The 23,633-nt window shown below is 37.3% G+C and overlaps 1 protein-coding gene and 1 long non-coding RNA gene across 10 annotated transcripts in view; both read left to right on the top strand.

Annotated features, from left to right (window-relative positions):
• SCEL (sciellin) overlaps nucleotides 1–23,633 on the top strand; it is a 321,637-nt gene that overhangs the window by 260,796 nt on the left and 37,208 nt on the right. For all 9 annotated transcript variants that reach the window (XM_019444130.2, XM_019444129.2, XM_019444126.2 and 6 more), the window contains 11 exons: nucleotides 623–688; nucleotides 3,526–3,585; nucleotides 7,345–7,389; nucleotides 8,725–8,784; nucleotides 9,087–9,146; nucleotides 9,784–9,843; nucleotides 12,437–12,496; nucleotides 13,494–13,553; nucleotides 14,509–14,568; nucleotides 19,474–19,533; nucleotides 20,164–20,223. In XM_019444130.2, the coding sequence (XP_019299675.2) occupies nucleotides 623–688; nucleotides 3,526–3,585; nucleotides 7,345–7,389; nucleotides 8,725–8,784; nucleotides 9,087–9,146; nucleotides 9,784–9,843; nucleotides 12,437–12,496; nucleotides 13,494–13,553; nucleotides 14,509–14,568; nucleotides 19,474–19,533; nucleotides 20,164–20,223 (651 nt within the window). The remainder of the gene's footprint in view (nucleotides 1–622; nucleotides 689–3,525; nucleotides 3,586–7,344; nucleotides 7,390–8,724; nucleotides 8,785–9,086; nucleotides 9,147–9,783; nucleotides 9,844–12,436; nucleotides 12,497–13,493; nucleotides 13,554–14,508; nucleotides 14,569–19,473; nucleotides 19,534–20,163; nucleotides 20,224–23,633) is intronic.
• LOC128775506 (uncharacterized) lies at nucleotides 14,577–18,194 on the top strand. The gene is made up of 2 exons (XR_008420215.1): nucleotides 14,577–17,070; nucleotides 17,114–18,194. It is a non-coding gene; the product is annotated as an uncharacterized LOC128775506 (long non-coding RNA).

Raw genomic sequence — 23,633 nt, 5'->3', positions numbered from 1 at the left:
ATAGTTTCTTGAGAACAAGCAAGAATGTTTAAGTAGGTCAATCAGATACTTAGGAAAATAACAGAGAAAAACCTTATATCATATCTTGTGACAGAACCTAACTTCATAAGCTTTTATTCTATCAACTCAATATGATCATTCTCAACGTGGTGGGCCTGTTGGAAATTTAAAATATTTCCTATCTTATCTGAGCAAATATATTTCTCGATCGTATTCAAATGAGGTAAGTCTTTAAGAAAAAAAAAATAATTCCTTTGCTGCCTAATAATAAAAACGATTCTTAAGAGATAAGTATGAAAATGCTTTATTGATGATTGGAGACTAAAATGAAATGAACATAAACATATTTAGAACAGATATTTCTGGATATATCTAGTGGTTAAAAATGTATTAAAGGAGACAGGCTAAATTGCAAAAGTATTATATTGGACCCCAGATTTTCACATAGGAAATGGTTGAGTTCTAGCCAAACAAAAGAGTAAGATAAAGTTTGTTATCTCAAGTAGTTATTGCTCCAACACACTGTGATATTTTTGAACAAAAATGTTTTCTTAAAAATTTATATTTAACAGAAAAGTGTTTTCTTATCTAACAGACATTATCTTTAACTTTGAAAATATAGGCAGATATGTCCACCTAAACCAGGTGTATATACAGAAGCCAACAGATCTGCTGAAAGAAATATAAGGTACAATGATCTCTATCTCTATCTATGTAATTGTAGAAATGATGAAGTTTGCTTTATTAGCATACTTAAAGTACAAGACAATTAATAATTAAATAGACAAAATCGGTTTTCCAGCTGGCTTTGAGATAGTGGGTAATAAATATTTTTATATGCACCTACAGAATTTTATTCTTTTTTTTTTCTATCCCAAGCTTTACATTAGGGAAACAACCAAAGTTGTCTGAACATGATAACAGAATAAAATCAAACCCCTTAAGAAAGGAAAACACCTCTCTGTTCCCAGCACTTGTCCCAAGGTCTGTGATATAGTTGTATTGATGTTTATTTATTTATTTATTTTAATTAATTTTTTATTTTTAAAATTTACATCCAAATTAGTTAGCATATAGTGCAACAATGATTTCAGGAGTAGATTCCTTAGTGCCCCTTACCCATTTAGCCCATCCCCCCTCCCACCACCCCTCCAGTAACCCTCTGTTTGTTCTCCATATTTATGAGTCTCTTCTGTTGTGTCTCTCTCCCTGTTTTTATATTATTTTGTTTCCCTTCCCTTATGTTCATCTGTTTTGTCTCTTAAAGTTCTCATATGAGTGAAGTCCTATGATTTTTGTCTTTCTCTGACTAATTTCACTTAGCATAATACCCTCCAGTTCTATCCAAGTAATTGCAAATGGCAAGATTTCATTCTTTTTGATTGCCAAGTAATACTCCATTGTATATATATACCACTTCTTCTTTATCCATTCATCCATGGATGGACATTTGGTCTCTTTCCATACTTTGGCCACTGTTGATAGTGCTGCTATAAACATGGGGGTGCATGTGTCCCTTCGAAACAGCACATCTGTATCCCTTGGATAAATGCCTAGTAGCGCAATTGCTGGGTTGTAGGGTAGTTCTATTTTTAGTTTTTTGAGGAACCTCCATACTGTTTTCCAGAGTGGCTGCACCAGCTTGCATTCCCAGATGTTTATTTTTTTAAGTTGACTTATTTATTTTTGAGAGAAAGGGAGTGAGAGAGGGAAGGAGGGGGGAGAGGCAGAGAGAGAGAGGGAGAGAGATTCCCCAGCAGGCACTGTCAGCACAGATCCCAATGCAGGGCTTGAACCCACAGACTGTGAGATCATGACCCGAGCCAAAACCAAGTGTCAGAAGCTTAACCAACTAGGCCACCCAGGTGTCCCTAGTTGTGTTGTTTAAATGAATAGGTGGAAATATAGTCATTTGACTGAACTAGTTCTGCAAAGGCTTTGCTAGTATTGGCTGCAAAATAAGGCCATATCCAGCTCCACTCACATCATCAGGAAAAGACTCACAAATTGTATTGATCTTTGGGTAAGGTTTCCCCATGACAGTCCTGATTTATGCCTATTATCTTGCACATCCCATCTAGTTTACTATTTATTGTGGTTATATTGTTTTTATATTTTTATTTTTTAGAAAAAACACTATTTTTGAAATTAGTTTTGAATTATGCTATTTTATAGATTTATCAATATGATAGACCATTTTTTTTATTATGGTAAAAAACATAATAGTAAGTTTACCATCTTATCCATTGTGACAACCAATGTTTCAAAGTTCAAAACTTACATACTTTTTTTTTTATTATTATCTCCCTTGACTCTCAGAAGAGTCCCAGTTTGAAACATACATCACATGGATACCTTACCTTTGGGGAGAATCACCTTTTCCTTTCACTTAGTAACTTAAGTATAACTGTATCTCAGCATTGCCCAAGCTGTGTCCCATGTACCACAAGACGTCAATGCATGTTCTGTGAAAGAAGGGTTTAATGGCCAACACATTTAGGAGACACAATTAAACAGTTCTCTACCACAGGATGGGGCGCCCGGGTGGCTTGGTCGGTTGAGTGTCCGACTTCGGCTCAGGTCATGATCTCACAGTCCGTGAGTTCGAGCCCCGCGTCTGGCTCTGTGCTGACAGCTCAGAGCCTGGAGCCTGTTTCAGATTCTGTGTCTCCCTCTCTCTGTGACCCTCCCCCGTTCATGCTCTGTCTCTCTCTGTCTCAAAAATAAATAAAAAAATGTTTAAAAAAAAAACAGTTCTCTACCACAGGACTTCTCAGAAATTTTAATGTGTTTACACATATTCCGAATCTCTGAAAGTTGGTTATATTTCCCAAATTTACTTGACTGCAAAATTCTTTCTTCATAGAACCCTATTAACCTTCTATAAAACACTGTCTTGAAAATCTTAAATACAGGGACACCAGTAAGCATTTTCCCTTTTTATGATCTTTTTATGATCTAGGGACACCAGTGTGGATTCAAATACTCTATGTGTCAGGTGATTCCTCCTACCCTATAGTTTAAAATATACTTTCTTTCCCTTTGGAAGCCTAAGAAGACAGATACTTTGACTGCATGTGAGGGACTAATTAATCATCTGGACATCTTCCTTAATGCTCTTTGGCTGTAGTTGAAAAACCTCTGAACACACTTCTGTGTTCACTTGTGCAGTTAACCATACTTTCTTTTCCATTTCCTTTTTTAAAGGAAATGTGGGAGAAGCCAATGTGTTTAGGAGACACTGTAGTTATTTCAGTGAGCATTAGATGCCAGAGCCAATGTCCAGTGAAATGACTGGTGTTTTGTGTATGTGTGTGTGTGTGTGTGTGTGTGTGTGTGTGTGTATGATATCTATCATATCAGCCCTATATCATGAGCTGGTATGATAGAACAATTTCATTATGCAGTTAAAGTCAGTAACTCCTGAACACATGGACTATTGTTTACTGAAAACATAAGAATTTCTAGCTACTTCAAATATAGCTCTACTGTCATTGACTTGTGTTTATTTTTCATCATTTGAAGGAGTCAGGATCTCGAGAACATAGTCAAAGTGGCCACTTCACTTCAGAAAACTAACAGGGGGTAAGAGCTCAGAGCTTTGAGCTTATGTTTTTCTTCTTTTTTAATGTTTCAAAAAAGGCTTAACCGGTTCCTTTAAAAGTTCCAAATATAAACAAAATTCCAATGCTATTTATATAATTTAAAAGAAGAAAGAGTCCGTCTCTCTAAGTAAGTGTCCCTGAAAAATGGGCAACACTGACATTTATGGATACTTTTCTTCTGCTTTGTCTTTTGGTGACTGTACTCATCCTTGTCACCTCTGCTGTCTGTGGTTTTGACCTTGTTCCAAGTCCTCATCCTGTATTTATGTTGCTGGCTCAGATCTCAACTTCTCTGCCTTCCCAGCACCCTCATTTAGAGTGTCCTAGGCCACATTTACCTTCCTTCCCAAATGCACTATTTCCTGACTTCTTTCTGTTCTTTCCTTCAGCCAAGCTCACCTCTCTGGAATCATTCTTCATTCTTCCATGTCTTTCCCCTTAATGTAGTGTCACGCATATATGCATTAAATGTCTAAAATTCTCTTCATGCTCACATGGCCTCACCCCAGTTCAAACCGTCATGGGCACCATCATAAGTTAGAGTAGCTACCCAGATTTACTTATGTTCCCTCAGTCTCTTCTCCCCTAAGCCATCACTGCCACTTCTTAAAATTCTGCTTGAACAACTACTTCACTGGCTCCCCCTTGCCCGTTCAATTACATATAACCTTTGCTAACCTGGTTCCAACCTAATGTTCCAGAGTTATTTCTGACTTTGCCCTCACATTTACCCTACACGAAATAGCAAATTAAACCACTTGATTTCTGAAGTTTCCAGACATTGTGCCTTTGTTTATGCCATCCCACCTACATAGCAGCCTTTCCCGGCCTCAAGGCCACCATATCAATCCATCCAAGTCCTACGTATTTTTCAAGATCTAGGTCAGATATCACTTCTTCTGTGAAGTCTTCACAGAATGATCCAGTGAGATCATTCCAGTGACTTCTATTTATCTAAGCTATTTGAACCCCCTATTTATGTGTTATAACAACTAATCATAATTGATGTTGTTTCATGGTATCTATGTCAGCATCTCACCCTCTCTGTCATCTCTTCAGTTTCTTAGAGCAGATGTTTTGTTTTATTCACCGTAAGTCATTTGCAGTGTCTAACAGGAATCTTTCGTGCAATGTAGGTACTTATATAATAGATTATGGTAAATAATGAATGAAAAGTGGGAGACCTGGAGTATAAAAATTCCATATTTTAAATGCCATGCCTACAAAAATTCTCATTGCTTGGTGGAAGTCAGCAATGCAATGCTGAGTGTGATTGGGGACCATGGTCTCAGTCAAAAGAACTGAAGAGAAGAAACAGAGGTGACACATTGCTCTTCTGTGCACAAAACTAATTGGAGCTCTGCATCCAGGTGGGGACTCCAGAAAGTATCCTGAATGTTTCACTTCTACCTTCTCTTGTCTGAGTGCCTAGATCTCTAATTCTATTTACTTTACTTTTATGAGGTAATATTTTGTTTTTAAGAGAGATTGGACAGTGTTTTGGTGAGTGGTGGGGATGTTTGAGAGGGAGATATGTGAGTGATGCTGAAGGGAAGTTATGGTTTGGCACAAAGAGAAACACTGGGAACAACTGTCAGTCTTGTCCCCTCCCTAGGCACGATGCACGAAATCCGCAGAAAGATGTGTTCTTTGCAGGGAGAAGTTACTGCTCTGGAAGCATTCCTCCAAGGGGAATGTCTGTTGGATTGACATACCCAAGGACCATTACTATGGGCCATCTGTAGGGACTAGAATTAGCTTCATTCACCTGAGCTGCTCTTTGTGATATTCCTTCGTGAAGTGGACTGTCACTCCTATCTGATTAAGAGCATTTAATTTCTTGCACATGCAATGGTGAAATTTAATATTCAAAGCTTTTATCAATGTAAGGTCACTTTAAAAGCCCAACTTCTTTCTTCAGAATATTATCTCCATTTTATTTAATTTGCCACAGATTGTCTTCTCGTGATTTATGCCAATTTTTTTGTGATAAACGTGAGCAACCCCAGATTCTGATAATCACATTGTTGTGGCTCACATTAGCCAGAAAGATCTGGGGCTACAATTTTATAGGATTCTTAGGTTTGTTCTTATCCTGGGAGATATGGAGAGAGTCATACCCTCAGAGGTAGAAGGTGGGATTTCAAGCAAGAAACAACAGTGGGGCACTGTGTCAGGGATAGAATGTTAATTCTTGTCAGGGTCAGCAACTTTTGTATTTCAGTATTTATCCTCAGCCTTCAATCCTACCACTGAATATGTAACATTATTTGAAACGTTTCATTTATGTGATGGCTGCTAATGTAACATGTTTTAGGGTCACTGAGAGGACTTGCCCAGTGGCTATTCTGGCAGTGCGTGGTGCCAGGCACCTTCAAAGCACATGAATGACTCAGAACTATACTTCTCTAGCCTGAGCCAAAGTCTTGATGTCTCTGAAAGCTGTTTAAAAAATAAATATAGGAAGCATTTATTAAATGAAAAATTTAATAGACTGGGAACTGTTTGTTATAATGGCCAAAATTAATTGAAAGTTTATGACTTGCCAGACAGCATGCTACAAACTTTATACTCATTATTAGCTCATTGATTCTTTTCTCAGGTGAGTACAATTTGTATTGTTGGACAGATGGAAAAATTGAGGCAACAACAGATTAGGTAACACACCCAGAGTCATCAACCAGTAAGTGGTGAATCCTGGATTGGGATCCAGGTACCCCTGACATGGGACCCTGAGTATGTAACTACCGAGTTACTTGGCCCCATGGCTTCCTGGTCAGTACCAGTGATGACTCAAGAGGAACATTGAGAAAGTGTGGAAAACGTGTGATTCTAGAGCAGGAAGAAGGAAAAACCATGATTTGTGATCTAAAACTGGAAGGCAAGAGAAATGGAGGCAAAGTGGTGACAGAAATATTGAAGAGAGACCATGCTGTGAGGAGCAAACAGGAACAAGAAACCCACTGAGGCTGCCTTCCTGGGGGAAAGACCTGAGCTCAGGTGGCTCTAAGGGATATTCTAGAACCCAGGGGCTTAGCTTAAAGAGGTTGTTTGTTCCTCAAGAAACAGGCAGAAAGTTGCAGTTCTCAAAAGCAGAAACAAGATAGCAAATTTAGTGGACTTGAAATGAGATAGGAGCACAATTCAAGAAAGCAGCCAGACTTACGGATGAACAGGTGTTTTCTGATAGCTACTTTGTACAGGTACATTATGCAAATGTATAGAATCTGTAACTAGTCAATGTACATATATTTGTTGATTCAGTCAAAAACCTGTATTAAGTATTTATTGTATAAAGGACACGGTATTAAAGACTGAAGAGAATCCACTGTAAAATACAGTTCTAAATTTTAAGTGGAGCGTGTGTGTGTGTGTGTGTGTGTGAAAGAGAGAGAGATGTAGGAGCAGAAACATTATCATGAGACAAGTGTGCAGTTGTTACATTACAAAATATTGTAGTCTAAGTGTCATAAAGGAGATGAACAAAAACAAAATGCAGCAAAGTTTCCAAAAATGTAGAGGACTCTATTCCTTTGGAGGCCTGGGAAATATGTCTTGGAGAAAGGTATTTGAAAGAGCCTTGAAGGATAAACAAGATTTTCATAGAGGAAAAAGGTGGGGCCTGTGTTGTATTCCAGAGAACTAACCAAAACAGGGGTTTAAGGCGGACCGGCCCTTTGACTCTGAACAGGCTTTTACTGATGTGAGATTTTTTTTGTTTTGGTTTTTCTTCCAAAAGTGAAGAATTGGATAATATCATCAAAATGAACAAAAGCTTGAATAGGTAAGATTTGAAAACATCCAATTTTTGTTCTATTACTGAATTGCATATTGTGACTTCTTATGTCTCTTTAGTATTTGAGCACAAGGACCCACATATGGGGCTAATTAAAAGTGGCCTACAAATCTTGAATAAAAAGCTTGCGGGCGTCACTACCAATGAAAGGCTATTCCAATCTAAAGAGACTAATATTAAGGTGTCTTTGATTTTCATACTCTGTTTAGTGAGGCAGTTATATAAAACCACAGTTCTCTTCCTGAAATATTAGCATGCAGGCAGCGTTTAGTTTGGTCACTCAGTGCTTTCAGTTTTATGCTTTACAAAAGCCACTTATTATCTTGGTTAACTTTATCTCCTTAATTTTAAATCATTTATAATTGCTCACTTTAAAAATTATAATAATTGAGGTTTGTGTTGGAAGTGAGTGCAGTTTTTGCTATCTCTCTGTTCCTTTGCCCACCAACATACTAAATGGGTAGGAATCAGAGAAAAAGAGAAACTAGGCAAATGTCAAAGGAGCTCATTGTTCAGAGAGATGTGGTTTTCATACCCTGTTATGACAATATGATCTTATGATTGACTATCAACTCATTTAAGTTTGCTTCTATTCAGTTTATTCATTTACAAAAAGAGAGGGTATTAGATCAAGGATCACAGACTCCATGGCCTCCCAGGGCAGAAGGGACCTGACTGTATGAAATATAGGGCAATGCCCTGTCCAAGGACTCCAGCTGTTTCTCAGCTGCTGACAGGCCCAGTGTTGCAGACCATTCTCAGGATATCTTGAAAATCCAGGTTTCGATGTGTCATGGCCATCTTTGTAAACATTGGCTCACATTAAAAACAAAACGCTCTTGGGGCACCTGGGTGGCTCAGTTGGTTGAGCGTCTGACTTCGGCTCAGGTCATGATCTCGCTGTGCTGACAGCTCAGAGCCTGGAGCCTGCTTTGGATTCTGTGTCTTCCTCTTTCTCTTCCCCTCCCCCACTCACACTCAGTCTCTCTCTCCTTCAAAAATAAATAAACATTAAAAAAATTTTTTTTTTAAACAAAATGCTCTGAATCCAAACAACATGTCATGGATCTACTATGTGTGGATCCCCAGTTTGCATCTTCTATCGTATTTTTCCCTAAGGTCCACTGCAATTTAAATTTTGAGTCTTTGAAAATACCTATTTGGAATAAACCAATTTCAAGAATTGTGCCTCATCGTTTGCAACCAGCTACTATTTCCTGTCTATAACTGACCTCTATATAGAAATATAAACTGGTCTATATTTCTTTAGAGTTAAGTATGTCTTATTACCACTGACAAGGTTTTTTATTAATACATTTAAAGAAATCAAGGTCTTGACGGTCTCTTCAGAGCAAATCCTAAGGCAGATCAAACAGAGAAAAGGTAAGTGCAGCTGTCCCTAACCTGAAAATATGGTCTCCCAGATTCCTTGCTGTGTTCTTTCAGACATTAGCTGGAAGGGAGTTGTATCCTCTGGCATGGAAATGTACTAGCAGATGGGGTAGTGCTCTCTGTGTTGTACATTAAGCTCAGACATAATTGCCCAGAAGGATTTCTGCTCTTCCATTCAATAAGAGTAAATGAGCAATTCGTGAAGAATGTTTATGGTATCCGACCTTTTAAGATAGCACAAAATTTTATTCCAATATGTAGTCTTTTTTATTTGAGTTTCTTTGTGTTTACAGAGCCAAGAGCCTTGAAAATCTCATTTTTACGAGTGCCCGAACAGACAAAGATGACAAAGGGTAAGATTTGACTGAGACTCTTACAGGCCTCTTTGATTGAGTCCTAGACTATATACCATCCTGGGTTCAGCCTCTGGCTCAAGACAAGGCAGGCTGGTGGAACAGGCCCTCCCTGGATGGGGGTGAGGAGACGGGTGGATATCTTGGTGGTGGCTCTGCCACCAACATCCGTCTGGATGACCCTGGGCAAGTCACTTAACCTCTGGAACCACTGTGTCCTCCTCCCAAGATGAAGGGCATGACCTAGATGATCTCCAAGTTCCCTTTTGTATCTAAAAATGAAAAAAAACTCTAGCTGGCTGTTACAACTAGTGGACTGGCTTATGAAATAAACATATTTACTATAAGATGTTTTGATGCTGGGAGCACAGCCTCTCATCACTGAAGTCTTTATGATGTTCTAAGGCACTTTTCAGTTGGAATCTTGGTTGAGTCACTTCATATGTATATCATGGATATATTTATAAATATCTCAAGATCAAGAGTCCTGCTTTTACTTATTTTATATTATAAAAAGGGTTAGGGAATGATTAGTAACTGCACTGATAGCATTTAAGAGGTTAATTTATAGTTCTACACTGATACTGATGTACTAGAAAATTGACTTACATTATGATACTATTTTTTATGTGAAAAGAAACCGAACTCCTGACAGTTTTATTAAAGAAAATCCCGCAATAGTCAAGAATGATGAAAGGTAAGAATTTATGAGATCTTTACTGTCTTTCCCCCAGACTGGATGTTTACCTTGTACTTGGTTAGTTCTTAGATTTACTTTCCTAACATGATAATTATTTCTATTGTCTCGATTATCTGTTAAAGCCATCTCTCTGTGCCAGTCTGTGCACAGAATGGTATTCTGGCTTTCCAAGTCAATCTTGCCAAATACATGCTGAAGCCTCTCTGATGTAGAACACTTGAAGTCTGTGTGATGAAAAGGGCTGGCAGTAAGAATTTCACAGATACAGAATCCTTATTAGCAATCTATTATTATAATGTAATTGTACAAGTATTATTACAGGTAATTTTTTTTTCACATGGAGAACAGATGAAATGGGAAAACAGTCAATTCTCTGCGAATGGTTATATGAGCTGTATAGGAAAAGATGTGATTTCCGATATTTAAAAAATGAAATTGGGAAGGGTCCATGAAAGTGGTGGCAAATAAGAAAATTAGGATGAGCATCTCAAGTAAATCATTTCCGGGCTGGTAAAGAGAAGAAAAGAGATGTGATTTATAATGTGGGATAACTAATAGAAACTGGCTTTTTGATGCAGGAATGACTGAGCTCACTGACCGGGAGAATCCATCCTTCCTTATTTTTCCTTCTTCCCGCCCTTCCTCCCTGCCTTCTTTCTTACACTGAAAGAAACTAAAATGTCAATAGTCTTATCACGGTGAAATCAGAGACAGATGAAAATAGCAAAGGAAAACACCTGGGCAATTGGGGGGATTTAGAGGGATTAACTTTGATATCCCCTAATAGCTTTAAGCGATTTGCATGGAAAAGGTTTATTATTGTTTGTAGTCAATTTATATAAAGCACTGGAGACATCATAGAGTTATTTCTACTTTTCCAAGGGTACATGAGACCTGAGAACTTTTTACTAAAAATGACATGTCTAAATCTTCAAAGGGTTTAGATTTATTTATTTATTTATTTATTTCTCTTTTTTGTTTCTTAATTTTTTTTAGTGTTTATTTATTTTCGAGAGAGAGAGAGGGAGAGAGAGAGCGAGCAGGGAGGGGCAGATAGAGAGGGAAACAGAATCTGAAGCAGGCTCCAAGCTCTGAGTTGTCAGCACAGAGCCCAATGCAGGGCTCAAACCCATAAACTGTGAGATCATGACCTGAGCAGAAGTCGGATGCTTAACAGACTGAGCCACCCAGGGCTTCCAAAGGGTTTAGATTTAAAATGTTGACTGTCTCATTTCCACCCCTGATTTGAATGATTTTCATGTTTAAAGAAAGCAATATATCAACAAATATAGTAAAGTTAGCTTCCCACCAGTCACCCCTCAAAGGAAAAAGAAAGCACAAACTGAGACCTGAAGGGAACTTTTGCTTTTAAAATTATTTAATGGTAAAGAAAATGTAGTGTACACACACACACACACACACACACACACACACACACTAGAATATTACTTAGCCATAAAAACAAATGAGATCTTGCCATTTGAGACAACGTGGATGGACCTAGAGGGAGTTATGCTAAGTAAAATAAGTCAGACAGAGAAAAATAAATACCATATTATTTTACTTATATGTGAAACCTAAGAAACAAACAAAGAAAAAGCAGAAATAGGCACATAAATACAGAGAATACATAAATACATAAATACATGAACTGATGGTTGCCAGAGGGGAGGGTAGTGGGGGGATGGACAAAATAGGTGAAGGAGAGTGGGAGATACAGGCTTCCAGTTATGGAATGAGTAAGTCATGAGGATAAAAGGTATGGTGTATGGAATATGGTCAATGGTATTGTAATAGGATTGTATAATGACGGATGGCAGCTATACTTGTGGTGAGCATTGTATCATGTATAGAGTTGTCAAATCACTATGTTGTACACCTGCAACTATTGTAAACACTGTGTGTCAACTCTATTTCAATTAAAAACATTTAGTTTACTTTAAAAATAAAAAATAAAGAGCTTGCAAAAGAAGTTAAAAAAAATAAAGAGCTTGCAATCACTTGGCTTCAACCCACAGGTCAGGCTCTTTGACCATTAGGTCTTTTGAGAATATGAAGAATAAAATAGTAGAGTAAAAAAAAAGACCTGCAGATAGCATAGTCTAATTCCTTTACTTATAGTGAGGGAACTTGGTGCAGAAAAGTGAAATAACAGGGTTGCAATCTTGTTAAAATCAGAACTAGACTTTGAATCCAGATCTCTTCCTTATACTGAAACTGGGCGCTAGGGCTATGATATATAGTAATAAAAGTAACCTGAAAATTGTAACATTGCATAAATGATCAACACAACAACTCAGTTCTAAATGGCAGGAATGTTTATTGTTTTATTAAAAATTATTCTCTGTTAGAATGATTTAATCATAACTGAGTAATGACTGGGACCTTACTATTAGAAAAGTTACCATATCTCTTCAGCATTTTGCATGAGAAGAGCCACTTGCATTAAACAGTTCTAAAGACTTCTGAGGCTTTAGGTACTGATAACATCTTACTCCTATTGTGAGAAATCTTCTGTTGCCATAAGAGACTGAATTCCTCTCTCTCCTCTCTGTTGCTCTGCCTTCCTCCCTGCTCCAATGTTATGAAGAAACCAAGGCCTTGGAAGTCTTATTAAAGTTAATCAGAGGACTGAAAAAAATGAGAAAGGGTAAGTGCAGGTCCTACTTTGCTGGGGCTCTCTTTTTTCAAGTTAGCTTTTCATAGGTCATTTGAAGTGGGAGTGTTATGCTTTCCTCTGTCACAGATGAAGTGTTGTACTTTAAGCCAATTAGAGAGTAAGCAAAGGAATATGATGAATCTGTTTCCATAGGACCACATGTTTGAGTTATACTGAACTAAGTACAGGAAATGTGCTACATAATCTCTTATTCTATACTTTCTTAAACAATTAAAACATGAGCCAAGTTTTGTATTTAAATTAAGAAATATAAAGGACAAAATTGCAAAGTGAGAGGTATGCTAGGAAGCTTTTCTAAACTGATTTAAACTAAGTGCTGCCGTGGGAGTTAATAAAGATCAGCTAAGGATAATTACATCCAAGTTTTTTAGGTCATTTGGCCTGGAAATATCTGATACACTTTCCGGGACACTCATTTATACAGATATCAGAGAAAATTGAACATAACCTAAGTGACACAAAATTTTCATGTGTTTTTCTTCCCCCCAGAGACATATATATATGTCTATAGGAAGACATATATTTTTGATAATGTTATCAAGATCTCCAAATGATTATCCAAGTGAATGCCAGGACAGATAAGACTAGGAGAGGATGAGACCTGTTTTGATTTCTGAATCTTGGTTGATTTCCCCTAAATTTTGCTGTGTGATCTTCTCAGTGACACTGAAGGGGTCACATCTTTGAGTTTTCCCTCTGTCTTCTGTGTCTGATCTCTACCACCCTGATTTTCACTTTGGAGGGTCTGCAATGGATTCTATCTAAATTTACATTTGGTCAATATAAAATCCCAGAGATTAACTTAACTATATTATTGATAGGCAATTTTCATAATAAAATGAATTTAATACTTGTATAATAATTTTCTCCAAAAGTTTTCAATTAATCATCCAATAATATGGAATACTTAGTTATATGCAATACTGTGGGAATTCTTGGAAACTGATCTAAATGTTTTTTTTTAAAGAGGTAAAGACCTGGATAATGTTATCAAAGTGAATCCCAAAGGAAGGGAAAATGCCACTGGGTAAGAATTATTAGTGTCTTTAAGTTTGATTTCTGTAAATGACAATCTTATGATAAAATGATTTTGCATTTTAGCTTCATAACCATATTTTATTAGCATGGAGTGAGACAGTAGCAGTGGGCCCCATGACCTTCCCTTCTTGTTCCTAATAAAATTACTTAATTTTTGAAGAACCGTCCTAATTTTTGATACTAAGTTGCCCTTTATCCCAGATTTTAGGGCTTTGATTTGGTTTATGGATGCATTACTGAATTGTTTCTTTGTATCCAAAGGAAGCATAGTCTTAACAACGTTTTCAAGGTAGATCTCCAAAATAGCAAAGCCAAAGTGGAGGCTTGACTAAAACCCTTGTAAATCAACTTCTCTAAGGATGATATGGTCTCTGAAGGCAACCCAGGGGAGGGACTGGCAGGTGTATCCACTGGAAATTCCACCACGGTTTCCCCTCTTCAGGGCTCTGTCAACATGGCAGCAGCACTGAGTCCCGTCACCTCTGCCATCCTCTGCCATCCCTGTGCACTGTCATCCTTTTGGGTTCAAGTCATCCCCTTTTGATATCGTTCAATGTCAATGCTCTTCCGTGAGGGTCACATGTGTACCCCTGAGAAATGATTCATTCATTTTCCTACCATGTGACGTATTGTTTTTTTTTTTTTCCTCTTTGTAACTCCTCATAACCTAATTATATTTTAAAAGGCTTGCATTGGGGAAATGGTTCAGTTTATAGGAAGACATATATTCTTCTCCTTATAACTTTTAAAATATTATTATTGATATTGTTCTCATTATTTAAAACCAGAATAAGCAATTATATCTGATTTGTTAAGTAGAAATCTATATCCTGTCTTGATCCAATCTAGGAGTTTATCTGACTTATATGACTTCTCCAATCATTGTTCACTTGACTAGTGTTTTACTTAATAACATGCATTAAAATTCATTTCTTTGTTCAAAGAAAACAAGACTTCAATGGATTTATTAAAGCAAATCCTGAAACAAATAAAAATATCAAGAGGTAAGACATGTAAAACTTCCTCCCCTTCCTTTGGCATTTATAAGCACATCGGAATCCTGACTGCTTGTCAGGAGACTGCATTGAAATTCAAACCAAGCTCTCTTTTTCCCCAAACAAATCATATTAAGCAGTTTTATACAAGTGATAGTCAGAAGTGATCTTTTGCATTTAATTTATGGGTAAAGTTTACTATCTGGCAGATTTTGCAAAATTAAATGGGAATTTGACTTTATTGAGTTAAATGATTCCTTTCTGTGTGTGTGTATGTGTGTGTGTGTTTAAGTGTGTATGTGTGTGTATGTGTAAGTACTGCATGTGTGTGTATAAATGTATTTGTGTGTATATAAGTAGTGTGTATGTATAATTGTGTGGGTATAAGAGTATTTCTGTGTACTCAAGGGGGTTCTCCAGAGAAACAAAAGCAATAGGATAAGGAATTGGCTCATGCTCTTATGGAAGCTGAAAAGTCCCAAGCTCTGTAGTTGGCAATCTGGATACCTAGAAGAGCCAGTGATTTATAGTTCCAGTCCAAACCCAAATGCCTAAGAATCAGGAGAGCTGATGGTTTAGCTTCCAATGCCAAGAGATGTCTGAGGCCAGTCAGTCAGGCAGAAAAACTCCATTCTAACTCAGTCTTTCTGTTCCATTCTAATCCTCAACTGATTGGGTCATGGCCCCTATGTTAGGGAGGACCATTTGCTTTACTCAGTCTACAGATTCAAATGTTTATCTCATCCCCGAACACCCTCACAGACATACCCAGAATAATATTTGATCCAATATGTAGGCTTTCTGTGGCCCAGCCAACTTAACATATGAAATTAACCATCAAAATGTGTGTGTGTATATAGTATAACTACATGTAAATATATGTATGTGGTATGTGTGGATATAGGTAGATGTGTTTATGTGCAAACAATGTGTGCACATATATAGTGTTTTTGTGTGTAGCATGTATATATCTATGTAGTGTAGTGTATAAAAATGAAGAGCTTAACAAAGCGTACTTTGTTCTCCTAAGGCTGTCTGGGTTATTTCAGCTCAGGTCATGATCTCACAGTTCCATGAGTTTGAGCTCTGAGTCGGGCTCTCTTTCCTTCTCTCTCCCTGTCCCTCCCCCTCTCACACACTCTCTCTAAATATAAATAAATAAACTTAAAAAAGAGTTTTCCTACCCATTAACTTTCAAGTAAATCTGGAAAGCTTATATTCTCCTGCTTTTTATTTTTTAAAAAGCAGATGGAATATATTTGAAACTGAGCTTGTTGGTACGTTGCTGAAACCAGTGCACCAAATAATTCCATGTGGTTTCCTTTGAACTTCTTTCCATTCAGTTAACTCAGTACATGATGTTATTAGTTGATTCTAAAATGTGTCACTGATGTCTGCAGGCCCAGTTAGCAGTGCAAGGACTCAGCTAGTTGAAAAGCTGGTGTGCTATTCTCAGCAACATGACATGGTCCAGCAACCCAGGGAGTTTGAGACTTGTATTTGCACCCAGTAGACTGAGAAGAAAGCATTGATTTCTTTGGCTACATGGGGGTTCAGGGAGGTAACTCAAGGTAATGAATGTGAGCAGGGAATCCTAAAGACCTGGGTTCAAATTCTGGCTTGGTCATTTGCTAGTTCTCATGCTTCAGTTTACTTATCCACAAAATAGGGATCATAACATTATCCTGCCTGGCCCATAGTAGCTGCAAGAAATTGTGAGCAAAGATAAAGATTCAGGTGAATTATGTTTTCTTAATGATTCAGATACTGTTCAAATATTTAATTTACTTTGATTTTCTAAGAAAAATCCATGACTTCCATGCTAATTTTTATTTTAAAGAGTACTTCAAATAGTCACCTCTTGTTTTTCATATGTTGGTGTGTGACTATGTGCATGCCTATATGTGTCTACAGGCAAATAAATGTTTTATGTGTGTGTGCTTGTGTTTGCATGAATGTGCATATATGTACAATTGCACCTTTGTATGTACACCAGTCCACATGCATATGAGTATGTGCATGTTTTTGCAAACGCAACTGTGTGTGATTGCATAACAATGCACGCATGCTGTGTATACATGGATACCTGTATATCTATGCTTTTGTATGTATATGAGTACATATGTACATGGATGTGTATGTGTGTGCACCCATGTGCAATGCTTGGGAGTATGCACAGTGTGTGTTTGTGCTTGCTGAGAGCTTTTAGGGACAGTAGTTGTCTTTTTCTTTTACTACACATAATTAAGTTCTGTAGATCTTTTATTTTCTTAACGTAAAAAAATCTTTTAATGTTTATTTATTTTTGAGAGACAGAGACAGAGTGTGAGTGGGGGAGGGGCAGAGAGAGAGGCAGACACAGAATCTGAAACAGGCTCTAGGCTCTGAGCTGTCAGCACAAAGCCTGATGCAGAGCTCAAACTCACGAACCGTGAGATCATGACCTGAACTGAAGTCAGACGCTCAACTGACTGAGCCACCAAGGTGCCCCTAACTTTTTTTTGTTTATTTGTTTTTGAGAGAAAGAGAGAGAGAGAGAGAGAGAGAGAGAGAGAGAAAGAGAGAGAGAGAGAAAGAGAGAGTGCTCAAGCAGGGGAGGGACAGAGAGAGAGGGAGACAGAGAATCCCAAGGCAGGCTCCAGGCTCTGAGCTGTCAGCACAGAGCCAGACACGGGGTTCGAACTCATGAACCACGAGATCATGACCTGAGCTGAAGTTGGACACTTAACTGACTGAACCACCCAGGCACCACTGTATATCTGTTAAAAGTAAAGCCAAATCCTGCTCCCTCTCTTATTTAAAAAAGTACAATATTTGTCCATTTCAGGTAGAATACAATTCGAACCCTTAGCAATTGTCTTTCACTTGTTCAATAAAGTCCAGCCAAACTGATCTTTTTTGTATTCCTGGCTCATTCCTGCTTTAAGACTTCTGCATATGCTATTCCCATTTTGGGACTACTCTACCCTCATATTGTCACTTTCTCAAAGAAATCATTTCTGACCACCAAATGTAATTGTGACCACCCCCTCCTCCAACCCCAGTTGTGTTCTGTGCCAGAACACAGGCACCAGGCGCTCTCTAATTTTCTTCAGAGCATGTATTGTTATTTAGAATTGTGACATTCATTTATATGTTTGATTGTATATTGCCTGCCTTTTCCTGAGTTAGAATGGAAGCTTCATGAGGGCTAAGCCTATGTCTGTATTATTCACAGGTGTCCATAACTATTTGTGGATTGAGGGGATGAATAAATACTGAGGATGCATACACTATGGGGCATTGATTCACACAGTTTAGCTCCAAATATTATTTTAAATTACTGCATTAATTAGAACACTCTTCTTTATTGATTTTATTTACTTTGAGATTTAAATAAACCCTCATTGATATATGTTTTATTTAATATGTTTAAAGAGATCAAGTTCTTGGCAATATAATCAAAGCTATCTCCAAAATCAACACAAGTATTACAAGGGAGCGGTTGTAATGCTTACTGTTGTGTTATTTCTTTGACTACTCAAATGTGAAAATAGAATCCTGGAATATTTTTTCTCTGACTCTGGAATTTAAATCTCACATACTTCATTTAGGCAAAAATCAACAAGAGGTAAAAAAAAAAAACCACATCAACAAGGGGGTGTTCTGGGGTAGAATAGTTGGTTCTTTCAGGTTGTTTCATTTTGCATGAAAAAAAGTCCACACATTTTTTTTGTTGCTGCTTTTAGCCTGGGTATATACATTCTCAGATATCTGGATAAAAGTAAAATCTTAAGTCAACATCTAGTTGCTTCAAAATACCTGTATCTGTGATGTTGTATAGATGTAACCTCAGAGACTTTGTGATACAATCTTAGTAGGGCCACAGAGCATGGAGAAACAGGGTATAAAAGTACCTTCTTTAGAGGAGCCTGGGTGGCTCAGTTTGTTAAACTCCCAACTCTTGATTTTGACTCAAGTCATGATCTCACAGTTTGTAGGATTGAGCCCCACATCGGGCTCTGCGCTGACAGCATGGACCCTGGTTGGGATTCTCTCCCTCTCTCTACCCTTCCTGTGCATATTCCGTCTTTCTCTCTCTCTCTCTTGAAATAAATAAATAAACATTTTTAAAAAGCACCTTCTGCGGATGTCCTTTACCCATGTGACATCCTCTGTAGGTCACAGGGCTATTGGCTTGTGCTGCGTATGTGGAAAACAGAAACAATAAGAAAAGCAAAATTCCATTAAGATTAGAAACAGAATGTTAAAAGATAACAACAAAATACTGACACGTTTTTAATGACTACATGGGGTTTTTTATTATAGTAAATATATCTTACATTTCAGAACTCTATAGATTTTAATCCTCCTATTGTTTGTTGCCAATGCAACTACTCAAAATTTGTAGTTTTAACACATAGTTATAAATGCCAGATAGATACCAGGTTCTATATCACGGACTTTAACAAACTGGTATATTAATCTTCATCCAGTCTTGTGAATAGAAAACCTACTAATAAATGTCAATTTTTCAAAATATGGATTCTTCAAGGTTAATTTTAAATTCCCACAGCATATTGGAAGTTGATATTAAGAGGATGTGCCTTCTGGAATGTTCCATGAGATGCATATATAGACTATTAGAAAATGTTTAGCGCACCTGGCAAAGGTTAGGAGCATGACATTAAACAAATCACAATAGAGACAGAGTTCCAGTGCAGTATTTGTGACTGGCCTAAAGTGGCCAAGATTAAAATATTGTCTCACTGAATCTCAGAGATGTATAAATACCTACATAGTCAACTTTAACATTATTCCATTCTTTGGCATGATCTCAGTAAATGTTAATAAAGTTTCTGAGTTTTAATAAATAGTTTTCATCATTTGGTGTTAATCTATCACTAACCTCACCATTTCTTCAATGTTTTAAAGGGGCCAGAGCCTTGACAATCTCATCAACGTGACCCCTGAAGTAAACAGAAGTAATGCAGGGTGAAGATTATGTCTTATCTTTCTTCCTTCCCTGACTGCATCAATTTGTGGCCCTCATCAGAGAAGCTATGTGGAAAAATCTTTGCATTGGAATCAGCAAGTCTGAAATCCATTACTTCCCAGCTGGGTGCCTTTGAGCAAGTCCCTTGAACACTCTGAGCTGAGGCTTCTTTAGTCATAAAATGAGGGTCATGTCTGTTCTACCTTTGTCATTTGATTGTTGAAGGATCAAATGACATAATGGATATAAAATCCCTTTAAAGCAAGAAAGCACCAAAAATGGAAATTATTACCAAAACATAGTTAAGTAACAGCTACAGTGTTGGATTAAATACTTAGGAGGTGTGTGAAAGTTTTTGCAAATCATTATATTGTTCCTGATTGATTTTTTAAAAACTCAATATTGCCCTGATATTATGGTTTTATTTTGAGGGTAAATAAGAATCTGAGCCAGTATATCGATGATCTATATGGAAGTCAAAATTGTACTTTTTAAAATTAAGGACATAGACTGGTATTGATTTCTCTTAAAACTTATTAGAAAAATTCATCTTGAGCATATATATCTTTTAAATAAATACTTAGTTGATTTAATTCCATTTTTACTTATCATTTTTTTTTTTGTTTAAGTTCCAAAGATCTTGATAACCTCATCAAAGTGGTTCCGAGAACAGGAAAAAGTGTGCAAGGGTAAGTTTTAATATGCTGCTTTTTTTTTTTTTTGGTTTCACACATATCAATGCTTGAAAAGATAATTAAATTAATATTTTAAGAGACTGACACTGAGGTCAATGATAGTTTAAGAATGTGACCTCCCGGGGAACCTGGGTGGCTCAGTTGGTTAAGCGTCCGACTTCGGCTCAGGTCATGATCTTACGGTCCGTGAGTTCGAGCCTTGCGTCGGGCTCTGTGCTGACAGCTCAGAGCCTGGAGACTGCTTCGGATTCTGTGTCTCCCTCTCTCTCTGACCCTCCCCCCGTTCATGCTCTGTCTCTCTCTGTCTCAAAAATAAATAAACATTAATAAAAAAAAAAAAAAAAAAGAATGTGACCTCCCTGACCTCATGTCTAAAATGGTTAACTAGAGAATAGGTGAACTAGAAGATAAAATTATGGAAAAAGAAGAAGCTGAGAAAAAGAGAGATAAAAAATCCAGGAGTATGAGGGGAAAATTAGAGAACTAAGTGATGCAGTAAAGAGAAATAATCTACGCAAAATTGGTATTCCAGAGGAGGAAGAGAGAGGGAAAGGTGCTGAAGGGGTACTTGAAGAAATAATAGCTGAGAACTTCCCTGAACTGGGGAAGGAAAAAGGCATTGAAATCCAAGAGGCACAGAGAACTCCCTTCAGACGTAACTTGAATCGATCTTCTGCACGACATACCATAGTGAAACTGGCAAAATACAAGGATAAAGAGAAAATTCTGAAAGCAGCTAGGGATAAACGTGCTCTAACATATAAAGGGAGACCAATAAGACTCGTGACGGATCTCTCTACTGAAACTTGGCAGGCCAGAAAGGAATGGCAGGAAATCTTCAATGTGTTGAACAGAAAAAATATGCAGCCGAGAATCCTTTATCCAGCAAATCTGTCATTTAGAATAGAAGGAGAGATAAAGGTCTTCCCAAACAAACAAAAACTGAAGGAATTCATCACCACTAAACCAGCCCTACAAGAGATCCTAAGGGGGATTCTGTGAGACAAAGTACCAGAGACATTGCTACAAGCATGAAACCTACAGACATCACAATGACTCTAAACCCATATCTTTCTATAATAACACTGAATGTAAATGGACTAAATGCGCCAACCAAAAGACATAGGGTATCAGAATGGATAAAAAAAACAAGACCCATCTATTTGCTGTCTACAAGAGACTCATTTTAGACCTGAGGACACCTTCAGATTGAAAATGAGGGGATGGAGAACTATTTATCATGCTACTGGAAGTCAAAGGAGAGCTGGAGTAGCCATACTTATATCAGACAAACTAGACTTTAAATTAAAGGCTGTAACAAGAGATAAAGAAGGACATTATATAATAATTACAGGGTCTATCCATCAAGAACTAAATAAATGTCTATGTGCCGAATACGGGAGTCCCTAAATATATAAAACAATTACTCACAAACATAAGCAACCTTATTGACAAGAATGTGGTAATTGCAAGGAATTTTAATACCCCACTTATAACAATGGAAAGATCATCTAGACACATGGTCAATAAAGAAACAAGGGCCCTGAATGATACATTGGATCAGATGGACTTGACAGATATATTTAGAACTCTGCATCCCAAAGCAACAGAATATACTTTCTTCTCGAGTGCACATGGAACATTCTCCAAGATAGATCACATACTGGGTCACAAAACAGCCCTTCATAAGTATACAAGAATTGAGATCATACCATGCATACTTTCAGACCACAATGCTATGAAGCTTGAAATCAACCACAGGAAAAAGTCTGGAAAACCTCCAAAAGCATGGAGGTTAAAAAACACCCTACTAAAGAATGAGTGGGTCAACCAGGCAATTAGAGAAGAAATTTAAAAATATATGGAAACAAATGAAGATGAAAATACAACAATCCAAACGCTTTGGGATGCAGCAAAGGCAGTCCTGAGAGGAAAATACATTGCAATCCAGGCCTATCGCCAGAAACAAGAAAAATCCCAAATACAAAATCTAACAGCACACCTAAAGGAAATAGAAGCAGAGCAGCAAAGACACCCTAAACCCAGCAGAAGAAGAGAAATAATAAAGATCAGAGCAGAAATAAACAATATAGAATCTAAAAAAAAAAAAACTGTAGAGCAGATCAATGAAACCAAGAGTTGTTTTTTTTGAAAAAATAAACAAAATTGATAAACCTCTAGCCAGGCTTCTCAAAAAGAAAAGGGAGATGACCCAAATAGATAAAATCATGAATGAAAATGGAATTATTACAACCAATCCCTCAGAAATACAAGCAATGATCAGGGAATACTATGAAAAATTATATGCCAACAAACCGGACAACCTGGAAGAAATGGACAAATTCCCAAACACCCACACACTTCCAAAACTTAAACAGGAGGAAATAGAAAGCTTGAACAGACCCATAACCAGCAAAGAAATTGAATCAGTTATCAAAAATCTCCCAACAAATAAGAGTCCAGGACCAGGTGGCTTCCCTGGGGAATTCTACCGGACATTTAAAGCGGAGATAATACCTATCCTTCTCAAGCTATTCCAAAAAATAGAAAGGGAAGGAAAACTTCCAGACTCATTCTATGAAGCCAGTATTACTTTGATTCCCAAACCAGACAGAGACCCAGTAAAAAAAGAGAACTACAGGCCAATATCCCTGATGAATATGGATGCAAAAATTCTCAACAATATACTAGCAAATCGAATTCAACAGCATATATAAAAAGAATTATTCACCATGATCAAGTGGGATTCATTCATGGGCTGCAGGGCTGGTTCAACATTCGCAAATCAATCAACATGATACATCACATTAATAAAAGAAAAGATAAGAACCATATGATCCTGTCAATCGATGCAGAAAAAGCATTTGACAAAATTCAGCATCCTTTCTTAATAAAAACCCTCGAGAAAGTCGGGATAGAAGGAACATACTTAAACATCATAAAAGCCATTTATGAAAAGCCCACAGCTAATATCATCCTCAATGGGGAAAAACTGAGAGCTTTCCCCCTGAGATCAGGAATACGATGGGGATGTCCACTCTCACCGCTGTTGTTTAACATAGTGTTGGAAGTGCTAGCATCAGCAATCAGACAACAAAAGGAAATCAAAGGCATCAAAATTGGCAAAGATGAAGTCAAGCTTTCACTTTTTGCAGATACCATCATATTATACATGGAAAACCTGATAGACTCCACCAAAAGTCTGCTAGAACTGATACATGAATTCAGCAAAGTCGCAGGATACAAAATCAATGTACAGAAATGAGTTGCATTCTTATATACTAACAATGAAGCAACAGAAAGACAAATAAAGAAACTGATCCCATTCACAATTGCACCAAGAATCATAAAATACCTAGGAATAAATCTAACCAAAGATGTAAAAGATCTGTATGCTGAAAACT

This window comes from Panthera pardus, unplaced genomic scaffold (genome assembly GCF_024362965.1).
Source record: "Panthera pardus isolate Hobbes unplaced genomic scaffold, ASM2436296v1 HiC_scaffold_1, whole genome shotgun sequence".
Taxonomy (NCBI): domain Eukaryota; kingdom Metazoa; phylum Chordata; class Mammalia; order Carnivora; family Felidae; genus Panthera; species Panthera pardus.
Note: the sequence above shows the minus strand (reverse complement) of the source record. Positions and strands in the feature narration are given on the sequence as shown.